General features: G+C 37.4%; 1 protein-coding gene across 5 annotated transcripts in view; it reads right to left on the bottom strand.

The window, feature by feature from the left end:
- Positions 1 to 12,524: 12,524 nt before the first annotated feature.
- The window catches only part of DGKH (diacylglycerol kinase eta), a 180,523-nt gene continuing 166,582 nt past the window's right edge, over positions 12,525 to 26,465 (bottom strand). For all 5 annotated transcript variants that reach the window (XM_043579634.1, XM_043579643.1, XM_043579629.1 and 2 more), the window contains one exon: positions 12,525 to 25,397. In XM_043579634.1, coding sequence (XP_043435569.1) covers positions 25,308 to 25,397 — 90 coding nt within the window. In that variant the 3' untranslated portion in view covers positions 12,525 to 25,307. The remainder of the gene's footprint in view (positions 25,398 to 26,465) is intronic.

Here is a 26,465-nt window from a genome sequence, read left to right on the forward strand (position 1 = left end):
AGCACCTCTTTTCTTTCTCAAAAATATCTCAGCGTAGAAAATAAATTATTAGGACATCTTATTTATATCCTGCCTTACACAGAATCTCTTCTTTACCTCCCGGGTCTAAAGGACCTGGCCCAAGATACCACCCAGACCGCTAGCCGGGCAGAAATAACCAGCCAAACCTAAAGCTGTCTCTTCAGCTCCACTCTTCTTCCCACCACCAAGCTAACCAACTGATTGTTTCTCCTTCCCACCATCTAACTTGTTTCTTTAAATGTCATCTGCCCTTATCTCAGAACACCAAATGTACATGAGCTACATCTTCTAACTAAGGAACTTCCTGGGCTTTATTCTCTTTGTCAGTGTTTGTGGTCATAGAATAGGTTGAGGAATTCTAAGCCACAAAAGATCATTCTTGACAGGATCTGTCGAGGAAGCCCAAATGACCTTGAAACCATATGTCAGCAGGGGACCCCAGGACACCCCTAGCGGGATGTTATTAGTCTCCATAACATCTTCATAACTTCTCTTCCTACAAACTTTCAACCAGCTGCATGGCACCCTTATCATCTTCTCAGCACTATAGCTGTCGTGTGGGTGACCTACAACTACAGCCCCTAAATACTCTCAGAATCTACAGCTCTCAAATTCATCAGCCTCTCCTGTGTTTTGCCAAATTCAACTCCTACCCTTCGTGTTAACAAAGGCTATTCAGGAATACGCAGTTCATGGCATACTAAATTCATGGATGCACTGGAAACAACAGCAACAACAACAGTCCAAAAAATGTAATGCAGGCAGAAGGGGACTGCCACCTCACCTCTGCTTGCCATTTGGAGACCATGGCTACTACCCTGCAGAGATGATGCAGAGGTCCATAATGCTGGGAATTTCTATTGCCGTCTGGTCCCTAGAAAACTTCGGTCCATTTAAAGGATGTGGCATCACCTCCTATCCCTAAGGATATGACTCCCCCTGAGAATTCTTGAAAAAATATTTGGCAGGAAGCCTTCCTAAGATAAATCTCTCTAGACTCTGACTCTGCCCGGCTCCTGTTTCACCTATCATTTTTTGCTTCTTTACGACAGCTATGCCACTTGAAGGGAGGCAGGGACGATGTCTTGTTTATTCCTGTCACAGAAAAAGAGTAGGTCTCAGTTTTTGGCAATAGCATCAGTTATACAACAAACACGTTTCTGCTGCTCTGCTACATCTTTTCACTCTCTCTTTTCATATGTTTGCCTGAAGAATGGGCACAAAATAGCAGCGGAGGTCTGGAATCGGGGTCCATAGATTTGAAGATAATGGGGCTTCAGGTTGGGTGCAGCTCAGTTGCTAAAGAAGCTAAATCAGACATGAGCCGTAATAGTCTCTAAGAGGACAATAAACAGAGGGATCTTGGGGAGAAGCTCTCCTAGGTAGAGCCAGAAAGAAATCTTCAGAGAGCAGAAGGGTCAGCCCATTCAAAGGCAGAGCTATTCAGGAGACCCAAAGGCATTGCTTACAGATGTTGTATTTCACAAGGCAGGTAGCTTGGGAGCATGCCTTCCTGGGCACACACTTAAAAAAACTCACAATGCCCCAGTCATCTCTAAGACAAATGGTTATATTCCAAGAAGTACTTTATCTCTAGGCTGAGGAGTGAGTGAAAGAGAGACAGCTGTGTTCTAATAAGTGGATTTCTATTTTGAGGGTTTGGATCTCAAGAGTCTTTAATTTGATCAGTCTGACACAGGTTAGGAAGGAAGTCCGAAAGCTTAGCAAGTGCTGAGAGCTGTAAATTTTCATCACTCTTAGCTGGGCTATCTATTACCCTCCTCCACTAGATTGGGACAGGTTTTAGGCAACGGAGCTGAGTGGAAATCCAGTGGGAGCTCTGAGCTTCACATCCAAAGAATAGTTCATGAATGCAACAGGTGTCAAAAGATCCAATACCAGGTATAAGAGGAGATCCAAAAAGCTGATAAGATAAGACATCAAGGAATCTAGGCTCAACAGATACTCAACAACCCAGGCTGACATCTGGCAAGCACTAAGAAAGGGTATCAACAGATAAAATGGCCTCTATCCATATGGGTACAGGAGTAGGACATCAGCTGGCAAAGAAAAATGGCCCAAACAAGGGAAGCCTCCAATCCCCAGTCGACACCATAGTTACCGAGAAACAAGGTTCAATGAAGAACTACATTATATGAATAAGGAAACAAAGTTATTAGATTTGGGGCATAAGATCAGAGTCAACACTAGGATATTTTGTGCATCCTAAAGAAATTTTGAAGTAAGGATAAATCCTAGAGCTGGGTTCCGGGTTGTTCTACAGAGAGAAGATGGAGGCACAGGTGGGAGTTGGTGGAGTAGAGTTTTAAATTATGAAACACTTAAAACAAACTGAAAATAATATAACATAGTTTTGAAGAAGCAAAATGTTCCAGGTACAGATAAAGCTTTATTCTCACTATCTTTTCTGTTTCCTTTCTCTCCATAGGAAACCACCATCCTGAAACTGATGCATATCATAACCATTCATGTCTTTATACTTTTACTACATAGGTATGAACCTGTAAATAATATATACTATTTGAGTGTATAAATTTTTACATAAATGTTATGTGGTGTATATATTTAGCAACTTGCCTATTCTTAATGTTTGTTTGTTTATTTATTTGTTGAGAGACACAGTATGAGTGGGGGAGGGCCAGAGAGAGAGGGAGACACAGAATCTGAAACAGGCTCCAGGCTCTGATCTGTCAGCACAGAGCCCAACACGGGGCTTGAACTGTGGAACGGTGAGGCCATGATGTGAGCCAAAGTTGCCCATTCAACCAACTGAGCCACCCAGGTACCCCATCAGTTGTCTATTCTTTTATTCAGCATTAAGAAATCCAACATACTGATCAATGCATTGATTCATTTCATTCAATTGTATTAACAAATGACTTTATTTATCCACTCTACTACTATTAAATGTCTCTATTTTATTTACTACAATCTTGCAGTAAACATCCTTATACATATCTCTTTGGGCCCATATGTATATATGAGTGGAACTGTTGGATCATAGAACAGACACGTCTTCAACTTACTAGGTATTACCAAATAGGTCTCCAAGAGGTTATACTGATTTATATTCCCACCTGCAGTGTGCACAAATTCCCATTTCTTTTAATCCTTATTAAAAACAGCTTTGCCAATCTGAGGGACCTAAAATAATATTTTATTTCCCTGCATTTCTCTGGCTACGGTACCATTGAACATATTTTTAGATATTTATTAACATTGATTATTCTGAATTCTTTTGATGGAAATAGCCTGTTCATATAATTTGCCCATTTTTCTAGTGGATTGTTTGGTTTTCAAAAATTGATTTGTATGAATTTATACAGATGGCCAAGAAGCACATGAAAAGATGCTGATAATGACTAATATCATTAGTCATTAAAGAAATGTAAAGTAAAACCACAGTGAGATAACCTGACCTACTAGAACTTACCTCTTAGAATTGCCTTAAAAACTGATAATAACAAGTATGGCAAGGATGGGAGCAACAGGAACAAATACTCATACGTCAACGATGGTAACAAAAATGCCACAGAACTTCGAAAAGTATTTGGCAGTTTCTTATAAATACATAAATACATATCTTCCATATGACCCAGAAATCCTATGTTGTTTAACTGAAAGAAAAATACATGTTCATATAAACACCCGTATATACTTTTTGTATATACATGTTCATATAAATACCCGTATATATATAAAAGTTAGAACTTTTTATAAAGGTTGCATTCATAATCACTCCCAACTGAAAACACCACAATGTCTTTGATTGGCAAGAGGACAAATAAACCGGAATATCCATATAATGAAATCCTTCTCAGCGACTAAAAGGAAAAGCTACTGTTATAAACAATGAGATGGATAATTTCAAACTTTTTAAAGCTACATTAATTATATGAGACCTTAACTGCAGTGCTGATTACACAGCTCTATGCAGTTGTCAAAATGTATTGAACTGTACTAAAAGGGATGAATTTCCCTGCTGACGAATTGTAGTTCAATAAACCTGACTTAAAAAAATAAGTGATTTGAACAAGATATGTATATATATTACATATACATGTGTGTGTATCATGTATACTAATCCATGGTGGTTTATTATTTTTTTAATTTTTTAAATTAGTTTTCTTTATTTTTGAGAGGCAGAGAGAAACAGAGCACGTGTAGAGGAGGGGCAGAGAGAGAGGGAGACACAGAATCCGAAGCAGGCTCCAGGCTCCGAGCTGTCAGCACAGAGCCCGATTCTGGGCCCAAACTCACGAACCGTGAGATCATGACTTGAGCTGAAGTCGGACACTCAACGACTGAGCCACCAGGCGCCCTCTAATCCATGGTGGTTTATATGCTTAAAAACATTTTTTTCAGTCTGTGGTCTGTCTTTTGACTTTTATATGTTATTTATTACTTAACAGAACGCTTACATTTTTATTTAGTCAAATTTATGAATCTTTTTTTTTAAATGGGCTATGCTTTTAGTGCCTCACATAAAATAACTCTTCCTTAGCCCACTGACATAAAAATATTGTCTTATGTTTTCATTTTGACATTTGAAGTTTTGCTTTTCATATTTATGTCTTTTATTTATTAGAATTAATTTTGACTATGGGGTGAGGAAGGGATTTAATTTTTTCTTTTCTTTATGAACATCTATTCCAGCACCACTTACTGGACACTTTTTTTTTCCCCCTTAACTATTAAGCATCAACCTTTTTTTTTTTTAAGATTTTATTTTTAAGTAATCTCTACCCCAACATGGGACTCAAACTCACAACCCTGAAATCAAGAGTTACAGGTTCTACTGACTAAGCCAGCCATGTGCCCCTAAGCATCAATTTTCTTTCTTAATGCCTAGGGAACATGACTGACACCACCCAGATTTTTCTACATACATTTTTCATCCTCTAAAATAACATGACATTTGGAGTATCTGGCTGGCTGAGTAAGTAAAGCGTGTTCCTCTTGATTTCAGGATTGTGAGTTTGAGCCCCAAGTTGGGTATACAGATTACTTACATAAAACCTTAAATGAACAGACAAACAACAAGCAAATAAAATAACATGACATTCTACAAGCCAAAAACGTTGTCACTTCTGAGAGATGACATTAATAACAAATCAAGTGTTTATTATATACTCTTTTTTAGAATAAAAATTCTAAAAAAAAAAATAGAAACCAAAGTCTCCCCCAAAGTTAGTTTTTAACAATTATTATCCATTTAAAAAAAAAGGAAAATCTGCATTCATGCTCGTAATATATAAACAAACTAAGAAGTATTCTAACTATATATTAAAAATTCAATATACAAAAGATGAATCTAATGCTGTGGTTAAAAATAAATACATTTCCTCAATAATATTACAGACCAGGTTATTAAAATGAGGACAGTCTAAAATAAATCTAATGTGAGCCATGTACATAATTTAAAATTTTGTAGTTAACAATATTAAGAGTTAGGAGGAACATGCAAAATTAATTCCATAATATATTTTCTTTAACACGATATATCCACAATGTTATCATTTCAACACTTAACCAATGTAAGAATTATTATTGAGACATTTTACATTCTTTTTTCATATCAGGTTGCAAAATCTGATGTGTATATCTAAATTCAGACTAGCCCCATTTCAAGTGTTCAATAGCCACACATAACTAGTGGCTACCATATTGGGTAGTGAGATTTGGTCTTTCCTTCACAAATGACTAAAAGTGCTGGATAAAATCTAAATGAAGACAAGAGCCTAGAACATTAAGCTTATCACTGAAACAGATTTTATTTGAGGGCATTTGCTAAAAGGGCTAAATTGAGCTCACAGGATCTCAGGAGGGAGATAGTCAAACTAGAACCCACCCTAGGTGGGGAATCTAACAGGAAAACCTCCTTCCTCCATTCAGCTAAAATACCAAAAGGTATTTTGACTTACTGGGGGAGAGTGTGAGGGTGAATCAAGGTAAGGGTGAATCAGAAATTAACCTGTCCCATGGGCCAGGACTAGACCATCTCCAGGGTGGAAAGCTACCTTAAAAACATTGATTCTTGGGGCGCCTGGGTGGCTCAGTTGGTAAGCCTCCGACTTCAGCTCAGGTCATGATCTCATGGTTCGTGGGTTCGAGCCCCGCATTGGGCTCTGTGCTGACAGCCTGGAGCCTGCTTTGGATTCTGTGTCTCCCTCTCTCTCTGCTCCTCCCCTGCTCACACTCTGTCTCTCTCTCAAAAATAAATGAACATTAAAAAAAAAATTATTGATTCTTGTGAATAAAGTAAAAAAAAATCATAAAGCAAAAGATTAAATGCTTGAAATTGGATAATAATGAAACCACATGTTAAAAGTTGGGGTTGCATGAGACCTTGCCCAGGTCTTGCAAGGGCCCAGTCTTTCCCATTCAGTCCTGAGCAGGGCATGGGCCTCTGCCCATTGGAGGGCTTATCATGTGGAATTAGTGTGCAATTACAAGTCTGGTGTCTGGGGGATTTGCTCTCCGGTCTGAACACCCATAGGATTTTTCCACTGAACTCCATCTCTCTGATTTAGAGACCTGTCCTGGGTTTCAGTCCATTGACTTCCCTTATGTGATTGAGCTTGTCCCTTGGATTTCTAGACAAACAGATGACCATCTTGCACCCATGAAAAGTGCCTAAAAAAAAAAAAAAGAAAAGAAAAGAAAAACTCTTTGTGGGAATGTAGCTAAAGTAGTACTTAGAGGAAAACTGATAATTTTACATGCTTTAATTAAAAATAAAGATGATATACTAATCATCCAACCAAAGAAGTTAGAAAACTAAAACAGAACAACCCCCCCCCATAGGAGGAAGTAATAAAGCTATGAGGAGACAGCTTTATAGATAATTCCTTCATACATTCAAAGAACAGCTCTATTCTTACACAAGTTCTTTTACAGAATAAGAAAGAAGAAATACTCCCTCAACTCATTTGAGTTACTGTAAACTTGAATCCCAAACTGGACAAGGACAGTGAAATATCACTTAAGAACATAGAGGTAAGAGTTCTAAACAAAATATTGGGTGTCTGGGTGGCTCAGTTGGTTAAGCATCCAACTCTTGATTTCTGCTTAGGTCATGATCTCAGGGTTTGCCTGAGCCCTCCATCAAGCCCCACGTTTGGGGATGCTTCACGCTGACAGAGGGGAGCCTCTTTAGGATTTTCTCCCTCTCCCTCTCTCTGCCCCTCCCCTGCTTGGGGTGCACACAGACTCTCTCTCTCTCTCCTTCTCTCTCAATCAATCAATAAATAAACTTTAAAAAAGAGTTCTAAACAAAATATTACAAGTAAGATATTCTCTTTATTCATTCAACAGACATGTTTTGAAGACCAGCCAGAAGCCAAGCTTTGTGTAATGCAATGGGAATGTGATGAATAATATATATTCTCTTGTTGTTAAGAGAAAGTGAATTTGGTGGGAACAGAGCTGCATTAATAATTATGATGCAATATAATCGCTCTAGTCAAGATATACAATGGGAACACAGGGTAATAAGAACAGAGACTAGAATGTCTAAGTTTGCCTTGGCAAATTTTAGAAGGTTCCACTGGGAGATTCCTTGAGCTGAGAATTGATGGATAAGCAGGAGTTTGACAGGTGGAGAAGAAGTGGTGTTGGTAGTAGAGATAGAGAGGAGAGTAGGGATGTATTTTAGGGTAGTTGTGTGTGTGTGTGTGTGTGTGTGTGCGCGCGCATGTGTGTGTATGTGGAGGCAGGGAAGAATGGAACAGATGAGGACAAAAAAACCCTAGCAATTCAGAGGAGGGCTTAGAAGTTTTCCTTTAATTTATACACAATACACAGGGGAAAGAAATGACTTTCGTTAGTATCTAAAATACTCTGTAAAGTTAACAGAGACTATAGAACAAATATGAGTAGGTATAAAAATGAATGTAGGTTAGGGGCGCCTGGGTGGCTCAGTTGGTTGAGCATCCGACTTTGGCTCAGGTCATGATCTCATGGTCCGTGAGTTCAAGCCCTGTGTCGGGCTCTGTGCTGACAGTTCGGACCTTGGAGCCTGGAGCCTGCTTCGGATTCTGTGTCTCCCTCTCTCTCTGCCCCTCCCCTGCTCATGCTCTCTGTCTCAAAAATAAATAAAAACATTTTTAAAAAAACTTAAGATGAATATAGGTTAATATTTAAGTTTACAGAAATTACAATGAATTAATCCACTAATCTTAGTGTTTAACTTTAAATATTTGCTTAGGCTTGTTTTTGCTATTGTTTTTACTTCTATTATTTCAATATATTGAGGTCCATATAGAAAGTCTATGTCAAGATAACTTCTTTTCTTGATGAAAATAGAAACTGATTTTTACTTTTAAATTTAAAAATTACTTCAGGCCAAAAAAACTAAAAAACATATTGCCAGCATGCTATAATCACTTTCAAATCAGCTGATGTGCTTTAATAATTTGATTTCCAGTTGAAATGGCATAGTTCATCAAATTATAATTAGGCTAATTACAGTGTTCCATATTAGTGTTTCTTGTTGGTTGAAAAATTGTCATCATGTAATAATGAGCTTTTAGCCATTTATGCCTTTGGGCTGAATGAACTTTTATAGTAGTCTTAAGATATTTAATATTCTTATTATCAGTTTAATGGCCATTGGCTTCTGTCCCTTAATTGGTTATCAGTGTTGCTGAATTTCTGCAGGGATATATATTGAACAAATTATAAGAGATACATTTTATATCCTGTTTCAGATTTATTAATTTCCAACTCAACTGCACTTGGTGAGTTCCCAGTTTGTATGACTTGGGTTTTTGAAATTCATGGACAACTGCTTGGAGCCCAGATCTTAGCCTTCAAGCTTAACTTTATTTTTGTTAGATGGTGGTTGTGGGTGAATGGAGAGGTTGGATCAGATCAGTGGTTCCTAAACTGGCTGCAGATAAGAATCCCCCAGGGAGGGTGATTAGAGGGTACTCTGACCCCTCACCCAGAGATTGCAGTTCTATAGGGCTGGAGTAGGTCCTGGACACTTTTACACATGCTTTCTGGATGATTCTCAAGCAGTCAACTGAGCACTGGAAATTGATGAACTAGTGTTGCATTTGAAAACTTGGGACCTGTGGGCACTGACCTGTCAGTACAGGGGTTGGGATGCGATCTGTCTCTGTAAAGAACTTTATTGGAATATAGTCCTGCTCATCATTTATATATCATCTATGGCTACTTTCCTGCTACAGTGGCAGAGTTGAGTGGACCTGCCAGGGACTGCATGGCTCACAAAACCAAAAATATTTACAGGCTGACCCTTTACAGAGAAAGTTTGCTTACCCTTTCACTACTGGGTTACAAAATCACTTCGATAGGTGGCAATCAGTATTAAAAAAAAATAAAACAGAAAATACCAATACTATTTAATGCATGTAAATACATGCTATGTTGTTAAATTTGCTATTATATACATGCATGTTTGTAAATGTGTATATGTATGTGTGTGTGTGTGTGTATATATATATATATATACAGATATCTGTATATACACATACATTTATGCATAATGGGGAATATGTATTTCTAATTGTGGGTAGCCGCCAAAAAATTTTGAAAAAATCAAACTATAATCTGAGGTAGCTTTCATCTGTGGACTTTGAGCTGCCAGCGTGCTTTGGCAACATGGATGTGGGCGGGAGGGAGGAGGGATTGGGACAGGAGATACGCAGACAATATGCTTTACCTGACTCATTCTATGCTTCTTGGGGGCTGCAAGGGGGCTTCTTGGTAAGGCAGTGTCACTCCTTTAAGGAATGGTAGTGCTCAATGTCCGTGTTTGTTCAAAATGTCATTGCTAGAAATAGAACCAACTAAAGTTGTGTGCAGGGTGTGAGGGTGCTCTAATGGGGCAAATACTAAATTTACAGGGTTGTCATAAGGATTAAATGTACATATAGTGCTTCAAACTGAGAGGTGCTATATGGTGCTAGGATGCTACTAGCTTTTATCTGCAGCCTCTCATTCTTACAATTGTACCCACATCCCAGTCGTAAGACTAGCTCCCGAATGTTACCAACCATAGCACTGATTGTCACGTTTTGTGAATGCCCTAGTGGCAGTACAGGGACTAAGGGAGACAAACATTGGGGCCAGAGCTAGGGAAGGCAAGATGGGGTTCAAATTCTTGGACTGCTGGGACGATTCTTATTTCTAAAAATAATAATAATACAGAAAAATCTGTATTTAGACTTCCCGGTGAAAATTCTAATTTGCTAGCACTATGCTATGGTCTGCATATTTGTTGGAATCCTAACCCCCAATGCTATTAGGAGGTGGGGACTTTTGGAGGTGACGAGGTCACAAGAGCACATCCCTCATTAATGGAATTAGTACTCTTACAAATGAGACGCCAGAGAGCTCTCTGGATCTTTCTGCCCCATGAGGACACAGAGAGAAGATGGTCTTCTGTGGCCAGAAAGTGGGCTTTCGCCAGACACTGAACTTCCTCGCCCCTCGATCTTGGGATTTCCCGGCCTCCAGAACAGTAAGAAATAAATTTCTGTTGTTTAAAATCCACTCAGTCTATAGTATTTCGTTAGAGCAACCCAAAAGGACAAAGACAGACTATAAACTGTTGGCTGCCAAGATTAGGAAATGGGCTTTCTGATTAATCAAGAATCAAAATTATGTAAACACACTGCTTGTTAAAAAAGAATTCGTATAGGGGCGCCTGGGTGGCTCGGTCGGTTGAGTGTCCGACTTCGGCTCAGGTCATGATCTCACGGTCCGTGAGTTCGAGCCCCGCGTCGGGCTCTGTGCTGACAGCTCAGAGCCTGGAGCCTGTTTCAGATTCTGTGTCTCCCTCTCTCTGTGACCCTCCCCCGTTCATGCTCTGTCTCTCTCTGTCTCAAAAATAAATAAAAACATTCAAAAAAAATTAAAAAAAAAAAGAATTCATATATAATAAAAGATAATTTGCAAGGTAAAGTGTAAGTAATTTAATATGATTCAGAAAGCCCTTTGGAATCAAGCTGTGCCTCAGGGTCGCCATGGAGATGCATAAAAGTTTCGGTTGCTTTTAACGGGATGCTGAATGACAAGCTTTTTCAGAGTTTAAACTCAGGTTCCTTTGTTTCCTAATTTGGTTAGGGCCCTGGATATTTTTCATTTATGTATAATCAATTGCAGGATTGATAAAGAGACCCCAAGGTGTTCTGGTCTTCTGATCCGATGCTTGAATCACTTCTGACTCAGTCAACAAATAGATATTGTGCATGACCATGTGCCAAGTACTTTTCCATACACTGGGTCGTACTAGTGAAAACATTTTCTTCTCATGACGAGTTCACATTCTTGCAGCCTGTGTTTGAACACTCTTCTCAAAAGGGAACACATTCTGTGACACAGCCCAGTGCATCTTTAGACATTGCAGTTTTTCTTGCCAATTTCACTTGCTTCTCACATTTAGAACAAATGCAAAACCAATCCTCTTTGATAGTCCTTCAAAGATTTGAAGACAATTCTTACATCCAACCTCCTATCCTCTTGTATCTACTCCCAATCTCCAACCTTGAAACACCCTCTACGCATTGTCTTCCTCTGTGCTCCCCACATATGTGGTGGCGTATTTTTTTCATCGCATGCCACTCTGTTACAATAAACTGTCTTCATCACTTGACGGTAATCTCAAAGCATTACTCACAGCTCATTACCACCAGAGACAACACCTGCCATGCATTAGGTAACAAGTGCTTGTTGGTGAACTTCAAGGACTCATTGCTATAAGGATAAACTAAACTATATTTTACCATTAAGAATTCCCCCTCCTGGGGCATGTGGGTGGCTCAGCTGGTTAAGCGTCCAACTTTAGCCCAGGTCGTGATCTCATGATTCGTGGGTTCAAGCCCCACGTTGGGCTCTGTGCTGACAGCTCAGAGCCTGGAGCCTGCTTTGGATTCTGGGTCTGCCTCTCTCCCTCTCTCTCTCTCTGCCCTTCCCCTGCTCATGCTCTTCCTCTGTCTCAAAAATAAGTAACGTTAAAAAAACAAAAAAAGAACTCCCCCACCAGATGGATCTTACTAAAAAATAAAAAAACTGAACTATCGTTAAATGCAACAGTTTGGATGAAATCTCCATGGAATTGGGCTGGGGGGTGGGGGTGGGTGGGAATAAGTTGTATGCTGTATGATTCCATTAATATAAAATGAAATGACAAAATTATAGAAGTGGAGATAGAGAGGACGGAGGCAGGAGGGAAGTAGGTGTGGCTATAAAGGGCAGCTTAGGGGATCCTTGTATGGCCTTGGGGTGAAAGAACTGTCCAGCATCTGGACTCTGTCAGTGTCAACAGCCTGGTTGTGATATTGTACTATAGTTGTGCCGGATGTTATCATAGGGGGGAAATGGGTGAAAGGTACGCATGCTCTCTGTACTATTTTGTACAACTGTATGTGAATCTACAATGATCTCACAATAAAAAGTTTAATTAAAAAAATAAGACTTTCTCCCAGAAAGAAAGTAGGCTTCACACATTCTCCAAATGCATTCTTTTTATTTTGAGAAGGACGATCTCAAGGCAGTGCCCTTTGGGAAAGGCATCTCTCATCATCATGTACATCGAGATCAACCATTACTCCCAGCAAAGTACAAAAATACACACATCAGTGACTTCCGTACAATAAATACATAATCATGCATCCCACAATAAAAGGCACGGAAAACTGGTCACTTAGTAGTCATAAAAATTACTAGCTACATTAACAAAGCCACCCAAATTATCTGTATAAGTAACTGTAACAATATATTCCAAAGGTGAAAACACATAAAACATCTTTAAAATAGTATGCAATAAATATCTCAATTGTATATATTTAAAAAATTATGCCATTGTAAACAGCATGTAAACAAACAAAACACATTTCCTTAACATTATTAAAAGTAATTAGAGCGAAAGTTATAACCTCTGCTCTGTCAGGTATATTTCACTGGCAAATGTGCTAAGCAGTTAAAAGTTTCACTCTTTTCTGCAGCAAACAGAGCCCGTTGTGTAATAATAAATAGACATGATCTGCATCTTTCAGATACAAGTAAAAGTTTCAAAACAGACTACCAAAATGTAGTAAATTCTTAACTATAAATAAAATGGCAAAGGCTAGAGTAAAACTATCTTTTGCAATGTGAGGGACAAAAGGAGCTACACTGTCAGGTTTTCAACATGATAATAAACAGGAGGCAAATAATTATGATTATCTTTATGGGAAGGTAAATTAAGTGTCCAGCCAAGCCTCCTCCTTTTGTGGACCTTTTACAGTATCGAACAAAGAGTAAAATTGTATCAAACTAAAAATTTCTTTTCCTAGAGAATGAAGAAATGGTTGATACTTTATTTATATTGATGGGAAAGAATGACTTCAAAATATGCCTATCAAAAGGTAAAAATACACACACTTAAGGTTTTTTCCATACTTACTGACAATATTTTTTTTTCCTTCTCATAAAGGAACCCTATTGCCTAACCATCAATAAATATGCAGAGAAGTTAATTTTTTATAAGTCAAATATTTTTGCTTTCTTTCATCAATATCAGTGCATTGTGGCATACAAATACTTGTAGTATATTTACTATATGCTCAGATAAGTATGCTACCTGTTAAATATTATTACTCTCTACTCCCCATTAAAAATTAAAAATAATTGGGGTGGAAATATCAACCCATTAACTTCAAACGGAGTCTTTGAACTATACTAGAAAGCATTACTTTATAATTTTTTTCCTTCTGCTGTGGGTTTACAGCCATACCTCATATATTTTGGTGTATGGCATTAATAGGGATATATGCCTTTCTAAAATGGACTTGAAATTGAATTCATGTTCTAGAAATCTATTAGCCACTTGGACCACACATAGCACCTACAGAGATGGGGTTCTACGGGATTGATGAAAGATATACTTGACGAGTGATGGTGAAAAATTATTTATGGCTGACCTGAAAGTGCAAAAACTGGACATAAAAATGGGATTAATTCTTCATGACGCAAAGTTGATTTTTTGGGGTGGAATGAGATTATTCTAAAATAACCTGAGGAACATTTGGTTTAAACAGTGTCCCCCCAATTTCTCAGACTGTAGAAAATAATTCTGAAGACAGACTATTTTATTGTACAACCAGCATCTAATCAAGTGCCCCGTACAGAGCAGGTGGAAAAATGTCTCTTACATGAGCAAAGGAAGAGGGCATTTAATTTAATTACATGCATTTTTGATTACTATTTAACTTTAGGAATTATTAACAGTAAAGAATTTTTGTGTTGACCTCTATCACGATTTGGGGACGTGGCTGCAGTGTTTTATAGAATCAGAAAAGAACAAAACAAACGCTTAGGTAATAGATTTTAGTCTTTATGTTCTAGAAGGGGGGGACAACAGGCACAAACAAGCCATCTTACATTTGCATCATAAAAAATGAAATAATCCTTAGCTATAAAATATGACCTGAAATCACACCAATTCAGCCTAGATCTCTGGTTGGCTATTACTTTTGAGAAACTTTCACCTTCATTATTAGTTCTGATTCTTTCCCAAATATCCTTCCTTATTTTGTCTAGGTGATCAATGCATGTGTTTATATAGACTGTAGACACTAAATGTGTCTGTGAAACAGCAAGGTGGTCTTTAGGGCATATGCATGAACTACAAACAAGAATTTGACAGCGATTTGAAAATTTTGTAAGCCTCGGTTTTAGAAACAAGAATTCAGGTTTGGTCAGATTTGGTAAACACTTCTGACGAAAAACTAACAAATGATTATCCTTTTCGAAACAATCTCTCTTCCTTGATGTTTATCTCCTGTTGGCACCGTGTGCCCAGAGTGCACACATGCTCACCTGCTCATGAATACACACATCCCTCGTGTGGCTCAGGGAAGTCTAAGCTTGCATTTGTGAAAGTATAAAATTATAGAGAAGTTTGGGTTCCATAGGACCTTCATTCTTTCGAAAACATTTATTGAAGTCTTATTATATGGTAGCTTCACACTGAGACTACAAAGATGGAGAAATTTGGTAGGGGGAAGAAAGGCAGGCACACACACACACACACACACACACACACACACGAAATTACTGAAATGTGATGTTATTTTAACAGAGAAAGTTTCAAGATGCTATGCAACATGAATGAAATACTTAACTTTGGGAAGTCAGATAGAGCTCCACGGAAAGTTAAATCTGAACCGAGTTTTGAATGAGTTGATCTCTAGCAAGTGATTATGCTAAGGCAATGAATTACAAAAGGCCTCTAGAGGAAATGGTGGCTGAGGATGGGAAGAGGCAAAGCCATAGAGACCCCTTATCTATCACAGTAAGGGGTTAGGTTGCTATGCTCAAAAAAAAAAAAAAAAAAAGAACCTACCTAAGAAATTGTAGCAAAGGAATGACAAACAAAATGCATTTCAGAAAGACCACTCCCACTCCGTTCAACCATGTGGAAGATGAACTAGAGGTAGGAAACAATGTATGTAGGAAAACCGGTTGCTGAAAAACTACGGCAAAGCACAGGAGAGAAAAATCACGAAGGTCTGTATCGGCAGAGGGCTGAACTACGGCAATGGAATTATCACTTTACTGCATATAATTAGAAATGGAACATGAAACGCCAATGCAACTTTTGAGACGGACAAAAAATGAAATATGCAACTGCATAAATACTGAGAAAACTCTGATGTATGAAATGCTTTTGCAAACACAATCCAAAAACAAGATTGGGGTTAAGCACTTGTTTTGTTCCATATTTTAGTTCAGGAGTTTCTTGGCAGAAGCAGGCAGTCACATCATGTTGCTATGAAAATTATGTCATCTCAAAAGCTTTTTGAAAGCTTTTCAAGTCAAAGAAGGAGAGGAAACAAAAGAACTGTCCAAGTTCGCAATTCATTCATCGTTATGTATATTAAAAAATCGCTGCACAACAGATTTGTAAACAGGGTAGGTTCTAACAGAAGTTATAATTAATGTTAATTATACTAGGGCCGTCTGTATATCAGGTCATTGTGAGACACAAATACCCAGAAAAATAATTTCTTCCCGTCACTCTACCAAATCATTCTGGAATTGTTTAGAGACCCGTCTTCATGAAAACTAGGCTGTGTCATTGAGACAGATCCAAATCCCTTGCAAACGAGTTCTGCTTTGGTCATTTCTCCATATCACCCAGTTTACAGCCTCTTCTAATTTCAACATTTTTAGGGGAAGGGGATGTGACAGGACTTTCAAGTTATCATATTATGCTATGTTCAGGACAAACTTTTTAAGTTATCAGTGACTGAATTCAAATGTTAGGTAAAAATAGAAGGCAATATTCACTTACCTTCATCGATATTTAATGATTTTAACATGGTTATTAGAATTTTTTCCCCTAAATTGTACTCAGATTCCCATTATGGCAATAATTAAAATAATCTCCGGTTTAGTTTCTTTACAGGAAGTTTTGCAGGTACTTTTCATGAGGGAGTACCATTCCACAGCCAGGAAATGTAGCTAACGATCCATGCTTCAGATCAAACAGCAAGAAAACCATTCAGAATTCATTTAGTACAGAGAGCAAGCGATGTCACAGCATGAAACAAGTAAGTCCCGTATTTCATTTTTGTAACCACTGATTTAAAGTGACATTTTTCTCTTTTGGGTGTTAATCTAAGAGAAGACATGAAGGCCTTAATTAAAAAGAAAAAATCAACCAATCTGCTACTATACAATGGTTGTTTGCGGTGAATGTAGAAAAAACAAAATGAATCTGAATTTCTGAAGATTTTAGAAATGAGAGTTTAGCCTGCCTTTAAATGAATAATATGAACCTGTAGTAAACAGGTGAAAATACCCATCCCCTACTCTGCTACAGAGAGGATTAATGTAACTTCACTTTCATTTCAAACGCAACATCAGGGATATTAATCTGGACTTGTAATCTTCATGCTATAGTTTTGGAAGTCTTTCTTTGTATATCAAATGACAGTGGGAAAGAACTGGTAAATTTAAGGGGCGCCTGAAGGGCTCAGTCGGTTGAGCGTCTGACCGGCTGGGGTCCTGATCTCACAGCTTGGGAGTTGAAGCTCCTCATCAGGCTCTCTGCTGTCAGAGTGGAGCCTGTTTCAGATGTCTGCCCCTCTCCCACTCACTGTCTCTGTGCTCTCAAAACAAATACATTTAAAGAAAAAACAATTGGTAAATTTAAGTGTGATTCACACTTACATCATTTCTTCGGTAAAAGAAGAATTACCAAGTACTTATAATTGATCATTTTGAGGGCTATGTCTCATTGGGAAAACTGCAACACCGAAACATACATAGTTTGTAGAAAAGGCATAGCGAGCCAGTGGCAGAGTCAGTTACAGAACCACCTAAATCTAAACCATATACCCATCTGCAGAATCATATAATTCAGCTATTTATAATATTGTAAATTCTAATAATCTTTTGTTGTTTCAAGTAAAAGGAAAATCTATCACTGCTAACAAATCTCAAGGCTTAGCAAGTTCATGAAAATCTCTTCAACTTGTGTGGTATGGTCTGATCCACATTTACAAATATTCTATAGGAACTAGCTAAGTCTTTCTGACTCATTCTCCTTCTGTCAATCACAAAGTTGACAAAGCACAGACATTCGCTTTGTAATAAACACAAATGATGAGGTCATCCAAACTACCCGCCTAAATGACTTCTAAATTGCAACAGTGGGATGAGCTCCCTGAATTCATTGGCTATTTTGGTAACATACAGATACAGTCTCAGACATCATCGGTGTAACTATTTTGGGTTTTGTGGTATTGTGCCTACTAGACATGGAACACATGTTTTGTGTTTCTACCATACAAGGTGAAAGATATCTATGTTCAAACTATTCATTTCCAAATCTTTGGCAAATATCCAGCTCAAGCTCCGTTTTCTTCATAATGTTTCCATATTTCCATATAATGTTTCTCATATGTTTTTTTCTGCCTTTAATCATTGCTTATACAACAGTAAAATTAATATAAAACTCCGTATCTTTAAAATTATAGTAAATTCTTAATCTCCTACTATTGTTCTTAAATAGTTCACAATTCACCTATTGCTCACACTGTAAAACAATAAAATGGTTGAATTTAGGGCTAGTTAAATTGTTTTCTTTGGTATGCAACATTGCCTCACCTTAAGTCAGAACATGTGATTTTATTCTGGTTGGTAGGTTATGCCCTTATGTTTTCAATTTCTAGCTTTTTAAAGAGTTGAACAGAGAATACTTTTTTAAAACAAAAATAACTCAAAACTCAATTCAAGCCTCACTGACTTAATTGACAGAAACAAATAAAGCATTAACCATCGTGGTTACTATTTGTAAAGTAGACAAGAGTCAAATGCAAACACGTGTTTAAAAATATTCACCCTGGAATCTAAAGCTGGCCCCTTGAAGTGCGCGGTATTTTTGGGGTTTGAGAATTTCAATGTTCAGTTTAGTGTTATATTGGCATACAATCACAGAGCTTTCTCTCTTTTAAAAGAAAAATGGAAAGTTTATCACAGAAGTTCTGACCTGAAGATAAAATATATATTGGCAAAATCTAGCACAGTGAATCCCTTGGTTACATTAAATTCTTAATATTGGTGATTTTATTTTGGCTTTATGCCTTTTTTCTATATGTATTTTAAATATGCAAATTATTTTTTAACAAAGTCCCTATTACTATTCAGTTACCTACGATGGTAAAAACAGAAAAATACCATTTTTTTTAAGAAGGAAAAAAAACTGGGCATCTGTTTGACAGAAATGAGTACTTCAAGTACGTAAGTAAATCGTTAACAGAGCTATTATACCCTAAGCCACAGCAGTAACAAAGAAAAGAGCTAGAATATGCATTTTGTATAAAGATTAAATTTCACAACATAATAAATAAATGCACTGATTTATACAACTTGAGAAAACCTTCTACTGATGATCACAAGTAATACTGTCTTATTATTCAGTTTGTTGATATGAGCACTGCCTCACACAGAGATTCAAAGGTAGAATTCTCACCTCCAAAGCCACAAAATATACAAAGCTGGTTTGTTATTAAATATTTTGTCTGCCAAAATTCCTGCAAACTAAAATACATCTTGGCAGTTTGAATAACCAGCAGGATAATTATTTTGGTATCAAAAGATAAGAAAAATTTTAATATGAAAATTAATAAAACCAGTAAAAGGAGAAACCTGTTGTATAAATAGACATTTTAACACAAAAGTGAGACTTTTATCTCACTTAAGAGGAAGAAACAAATTTGATACAACTTACGTGAAGATTTGAAAATAATTATCATATCTTCCCAGCTCTAGATAAATATATTACTCCAATTTATTAATCATCTTCAATATACAATATATAACTCACAAAACTGGGAATGTTACAATACCAAAACCTTTCACAGCACTAGTTACCAGTTACCAGAACTGTAAGAAACCTTTAGCTACATATCAGCTTAATACTTAGAATATACAAATAGATATGGCTAACCTGTGGTAAACAATAGTGCAAACAGTAAGGACCACAAAATATATTCTTTTTCTTTTTAGCTTGTTTATCTAACTGCATTATCCTACTTCAATAGCATCATCAATGGAATATGAAACTTATCTTAATGCATTTTAAAAGTATCCCTATGTTCTTTTAGGTACGGTTAATTTACTCTTGAAATGCAGTTCCTATGAAATACCCAGGCTATTTATAAATTCCTATACAATGAATAACTTGTAGCTAAAATGAAATCTTTTAGGTGGAGTTTTTATAGCTTTTACGTAGTGGCTTGGTTTCTATTTTTCCAACTTAAACTTGGATGTGCATAAGAAATTAAGAGAGAAGATATAAATATATGTAAATAGAAGATCTTAGTTACATAAGGGGAATCAATCTGTCCATCTACAGTAGTAATATGGGTCTTTATCTTAAACATTGTTACTGAGTTTAACGAAGTCTCAGTTACTGTTAAAGTTATTTTCCCGAAAATAACAGAAAGAAGTATACAAATAGGTACAGTCCAGCTGTCTTTTATCTCTCTGTTCTCTGTAATGATAAACATTTACAGTTTTTTCTTCTAACAGAAATATCTCAAAACAAAATCTGGAGACAATAACAAAGAGGAACAATAATAAAGGTAAAGAATCCTTTGGGTATTATAAAAACCAATAATCTTTGCCTTTTTAAAGTTTTGCGTGTTTCTTTAAGAAGGCATCCGATTGCAGAGGCATTGTGTTACCCATCTGACACGGAGATTGCTACACAAAAGTCACCTGGGAGATGCCATAGCAGAGACGGGTCCCAGGCCCCATGGCCCTCGGCAAGGGGAAGCCAGAGGGGGAGAGGTGAGGCTACCGAGTGCTGTGGGAACTGCCCAGAGAGGTTGTTCCATTGACCAATAGTTAGTATTTGAGGAATCTTCACTTTTCACTCTTTCCAACTGACTTTAAAAGCTTGGTGTTTTAAAACTGCCACTTGTATTATTATCAAACTCTGAACCCATGGTTTTACCCAACTTGCATCTGAAAAATGCAGGATGAGTTCGTTTGGCAGGAAGAGGGCAGGAGAGATCCTAAATGTCAAGGTTGAGAGATGTTAACATTTAAAGAACTTTAGTGAAAAACTATATCCTTGTAGGATTCACATGTGTGGAACATGAGAGTCCACTGTGTTGTCAGTTCAGTCAGAAATAACAGATAATGTACTTTAGAAATGATGTATATGTAAGTTTCCGCTGTAATTTTCTAAGTCAGAGCTTTGCATGAATATTTTCTTTCTTGATGCCTATTAAAAATAACTTCTATCAAGACTCAAGTGGTGCCCTCTTTATTCATTAAAATTAGCTAAAGAATCTGTAGCCAGTGATGTTTTGGTAAATGATATCAATATGTAAAAATTATTAAGTGAAGGATTACTGACAATATATCATTGGGAAAGATCTTATTACAGAATAAAATAATTTGTATTTTGAGGATCAAAATATATCTTAGGTACTATTTTAAGGAATTATTAACTGTCTGAAAATCAAGATAAATTAGCATTAAAAAAAAAAAAAGTCCAGCAAAACACACCTTCCCAAGAGCTTTAATGACACATTCACTTTACTTGGAATCATTTTGACCCCCCCTTTTTTTTTTCCATGCTTACTGGTTCATTTAATGTATGTGTGCTGTTTGTATCCTCAAGCATGAACTACGTCAACAGGATAATCTGCTGAAAGTGAAATGTACGAGCTGTAGGAGACTGACCTGGTCTTTACTTATCTCCTTACATATTCTTCTGAAATGTTCCCTGTGACTTAAGTTGTGAACAAATGAGAATGTGACATTAGCAAGAAACTGAGCAAACGTAGATTGTTAGTGACTTCAACATGAGGTAGGGAGCTGGAGAGAGGCCAGTTACGCCCGCCAGCCCATCCCCTTTCTATCTTAGCTACCCAAATACAACTCCTGGGTAGGCAGGGTTTATCTAGAACCAGAATTAGGAATAAGCATTCAGAAGAAAACTTAGCAAAGGTGATGGATGAGCTAAAGCTCCTTTCTGGGATTTCTAGGAAGTAGTGGGTTGGGGAGTGAGCTATTCGAGGGCTTTTTGAAGCATTCGGATCTCTAATATCTGGGAGCGATAAAATGAGGCTAGGCCAGTGCTAACCACCACCAAATCTTGTTTACAAAAAGATTGAAATTCAGTAGGTCTGGAGGGGACCTGAAATTCTGCATTTCTGTAAGCTCCCAGGTGGCATGGATGCTGCTGGCCCAGGGACCACGTTTGAGTAGCAATGATCTAGACCAGTGTTGGCCAGTACGATTTTTGCAATGATGGAAATGTTTAACACCTGCACTGTCTATTGTAGTTACTGCGCACTTGAAACGTGGCTGGTGCAATGGAGAAATTAACTTTCTAATTAAATTAATGTAAATTTAAACAGCCACATGTGGCTAGTGCCTATAATACTGGACAGCAAGGGTCTCGACATTCACAGGTCATCTCTTCTCAGCCAGAGCAATCTATATCGTGGTCTCGAAATCATCTAACCCATCCGTTCATTTAGATTAGCAAGTTTCCTTTTTTAAAATGTGAACTGTAAAATCAGTTTTCTTTAAATTGTTTTCTTCCTAGCACTTTGTTCAGAGGATCCACAACAGGCACTCAAGTGGGGAGAGGTGACAGCAGTCATTCTGTAGTATGGAAGTTGATGAAGAAAGGGTAACAAAGAGTAGTGAGAATCTGAGCAACCATCACTGCATTGGGCATGTGGGAAATGGGAGGCCAAAAGCTGGCAAGGAAACTCAGAAAGGGAGGTGGAATAACACTGAAGGGAAGAATTGAGTCCTTTGAAATTTTACTTAGGCCTGACCCTGTCCCTTTCCTTCTTGAAAAGCAAGTTTTGGAATGCCTGGCTGGCTCAGTCACTGTAGCATGTGACTCGGTCTCGGGGTTGTGAGTCAAGGCCCATGTTGCGTAGGGAGATTACTTAAAAATAAAATCTTAAAAAAAAAAAAAAGGCAAGTTCTTCCTCACGGAAATAAGACTTGAAGGAAATGGATGCTGGCTGTGATTCCCCTTCACCTCTCCCAAATTATCAAGGTGTGGGAGAGCATAGCGGGGAGGAACAGTACAGTTACAGCTGACAGTCAAGAGTAGGCTTAAGCTTCTCACCTCAGCTTCTGAATGGATCAGGGAACAGAGGCCACAACTGCACTCCCCTGAGCTGGGATCACCTCCCAGAGAGAAGCTCTTTCTACTTTCTATTTATAGTTCCATCTACTGTAAGAAGCTGGCTCCTCTGTGAGGCTGACAGGGGCCTAAGGAGGCTCTGAGGATACCATCTTGGCAAACAGGTGTGGGCAAAATCTTGTGGGTCCTACACAGCCATGCATAGACAAAGCATACAGGAAAGATTGCTCTAATTTAACAACAAAAAAAAAAAAAAAAAAAAAGATACTGAAATTGTCATTTTAAAGGATTTTCCTCATCCAAAAGCCATCTGCAGGAAAACTCTAGTTAAGAGTCTATTAACTGAGGTTTTACAACATAAAGAGTTATTACCTAAGAGTAAAAAGATCAACATCAGCCAAAAAAATATTAATCATTTATATCTTACTCTCAAATTCTGAACATGTAATAGCTTAAGTCTCTTCTATTGGCAAAGGGGTATTTTGGGTGAGTGAAAATCAACCCAAAATTCATTGGTGAGTCCCATGCCTCTCTGCACCTACATTTCCCTTTTTGGTAGAGCTGGACAGGTATCTGTGACCTCAGCAGAATTCCGAGACTCTGCCATCTCTATTTTAATTTCACAGGGAAGTGCCTGGAAGAGAGCGGGACAACTTGCAGGGGACAGGGGGTGCGGATTATCAAGGGACTGGAAGAGAAGCCCTTTGATTTCATAGCTGAGGGTAACAATACACTTACTAAGTGAGTGGTTTTTTACTCTTTCATGCTACTTGATATAATTTCCTTTGAAAATTTTCTATTTATTCACAACTTAGACAGGTAGAATATATAGTCAGACATATTTGGTCAGGAACCCATCAGGCTCATTTACTTCTAAGATGTCTTAATTTTGTGATTTTACTAGTAAATATGCAATGTATAAATAAGAATAAAGTGTCAAATGTTTAAACTTCTTTGATACAATTAAATTATGTCTGACAATAGTTCATTTTAAGTGCTTTCCCGTTAATATTTCTCATTAAGCATTTGGCAAATAATTGTCTAGAAAATATCAGTGAGAGTACATTTCAAGATTATGTGTGTTAAGCATGAATATACAAACACGGTATATGTGTATAGACACATATATGTGTATATGTGTATGTGTGTGTATTTGTATCTACAGAGCACCTGCTTAGAAGGCTACTTCATGAAAATTGTTACCACTGGGTCAATACCCTGTTTACTTCTCTTATATAGGAGATTTTGAAATATTACAATTAATTTTTGGTACATAACGCCTAAAGAAAGATGGTCTGAGGATATTTTGGTGACTTTTTAACACGTATGCCTTTGGCTTTCAAAGATTTGATAATTGTAATGTTGACTCCTACTGAGCTACACTGAAGTAGAGTGGTTTAGAAACAAGAAAATAATACCTGCCTGATATAAGAATTAGGTGAGACAATAGTAATAATGGTATAAGAATGAGATGAGATAAAAGCCCTTAAGAAAAAATGTAAATCTCTTGTTGGGAAGTTGTGTCAGTAGTCACTCTAGCTAGTGGATAAGTCTGGGTGACCAATCGGCATACGATCAGTATACAAACCCCAGCTGAGACCTTCAGAAAACTGGATGTCAACAGCCCACTATATTATAAATACAAACAGAGTATTGAATAAACACTAAATTAAAACCAAAGATAAGAACAAAATGTGGGAATTTTGGTTTGGGAAGCTATAACAAGTTTTGTTCAGCAATAGAACACATACTTTTATGAAAATATCCAGAAAATTTTCCTACTGTGCATACCTAGTGTTGATAATAGAGTGACATAAAATTGGCTTGCAAAAAATGTGTATCATTTGTTGATTATGGCACAGACACGTGTTCACAAATTCTCAGATACAGAATATTTATCCAAAATCCCACACCAAAGAACAGAAAAGTGCCTTTAACCAACAAAAAGGTACTGAGGCAGTAATAAATTAAATTACATTAAAACTGACATGGAAGCCAAGTTTTAAGATATTACATGTGACATGCAAGAAAAAGAAAGACAATTCAGGCAGGAATGTCGTGCATTAAGATTTGCATTCATTCATAATATTTGAGGGGTTTTAACCATATTCTATGACCACTGAATGCTAGCAAAGTGAGTCGATACCCATCTAACATTCAAAACACAGCTTAATTTACATCTTAATCTCCTAACCAACTATTTTAAGGAAGAAGCCAATGCCTCCAATAGTGAAACCTAAGAGTTTTAGCCACATATTGTTATGCAGTCACAGAGTAAGAACATTCCATCTGACCAGGTTTAAGGAAAGTAAACATTTCCATCTTTTAGACAATGCAATTGTCTCAGATTCCTCCTACCTTCTTACTTACATGAGCATATTTTAACATGTCAAGTTTGCACAATAGGGAAATGGCTTTGTGGAATGTATTTTTTTGGCACGAAAATATTTTCTAATACCTCAAATCAAAATTTTCACCCACAGCAAAATATCAAGCCACAGAGGTGCTCAGTGGTGCCTACTTTTCTAGGCAGAAGACTACAGAAACAGACAACTGCTTCCAAGAGCTTTGTATTAAGTAGCAATTACTTCCCTTCCAAGGAATAGCACCAATGTGATTACACCTCAGACTGGGGAGTGCTCCTTCCAAGCTCTTTAATTCCCTGGAGAATTCGCTTCATATGGCCCACTTTCGTTATCCCCAGGTCCTGAAAGAAAGAAAGAAAGAAAGAAAGAAAGAAAGAAAGAAAGAGGAAAAAAGGTGGAAAGAGAAAAAGAAAAAAGAAAGAGAAGGAAAAGAAAGAAGTTTATTGACCAGAGAAGACCGAGGTTTAAATATTTCACCAGCAAATAGTATAATTAGCATCCAGTTCATTTAGTTTAGTTTATAATCAATGATTTAGGAAGCAAAAACTATAAAAGTCAATTTATAAAGCAAAAATTACCAACCAGTAAAAAAAAAATCGCATCCTACACAAACTCTTAAACATTAACACTATTATAAATTATACACAATACAGTTCTTCAAGAGTCAAAATTGGTTTCTCCTATTCTTCTTCTTTTTAAAACACAGGTCCTTTTGGGATCTCTGAGAAAAGTGGCATGTGACATCAGGGCATCCACAATTAGTCCTAAGGCAATCATGCACATCCTTCCTAAAGTAGTAAACTTAAAAGTAAAGCCTAATCCTAAAGAAAGATATTAGTGGCCACCACCTACATGTGGAATTTAAATGCATTTACAGTTACATTTAGAGTCTTTGATTTGAGTGGTCTATTTAAATATCCTTTCTACTTTGTAATGCAGAAGTATAAAAAAATTACATAAACATAGCTCTCTGTGGGTTGATGCTTTTCCTCAAAACACTCGTGGCTCCTTTGCCTCAGAACTCTCCTTGTTTCTTACAGAACTGTCTTTCTATAAAGAGCCAAGAATTCAATATTTAGCTTTCAGAAGTGGAGGATGGTTCCAGAGTGTGCAGCACACAGCAGGCACCTGGCAAAGAAATACTTGTTGCAGGAAGGAAGGAGATGCACACAAGACAGCCATGATGCTCACTACCTGAAAAACTAAAAGAAAGGGTGAAGGCCTCCAAACCCTGTAATTTCTTTTTTGTTTAATTAGCTTTTATTTTTTTTATTAAAAAATGTTTATTTTGAGAGAGACAGAGAGAGAGAGAGAGAGAGAGAGAGACAGAGAGCAAGCAGGGGAGGGGCACAGAGAGAGGGAGAGAGAATCCCAAGCAGGTCCCTCACTGTCAGCACAGAGCCCGATGT

This window comes from Prionailurus bengalensis, chromosome A1 (genome assembly GCF_016509475.1).
Source record: "Prionailurus bengalensis isolate Pbe53 chromosome A1, Fcat_Pben_1.1_paternal_pri, whole genome shotgun sequence".
NCBI classification, from domain to species: domain Eukaryota; kingdom Metazoa; phylum Chordata; class Mammalia; order Carnivora; family Felidae; genus Prionailurus; species Prionailurus bengalensis.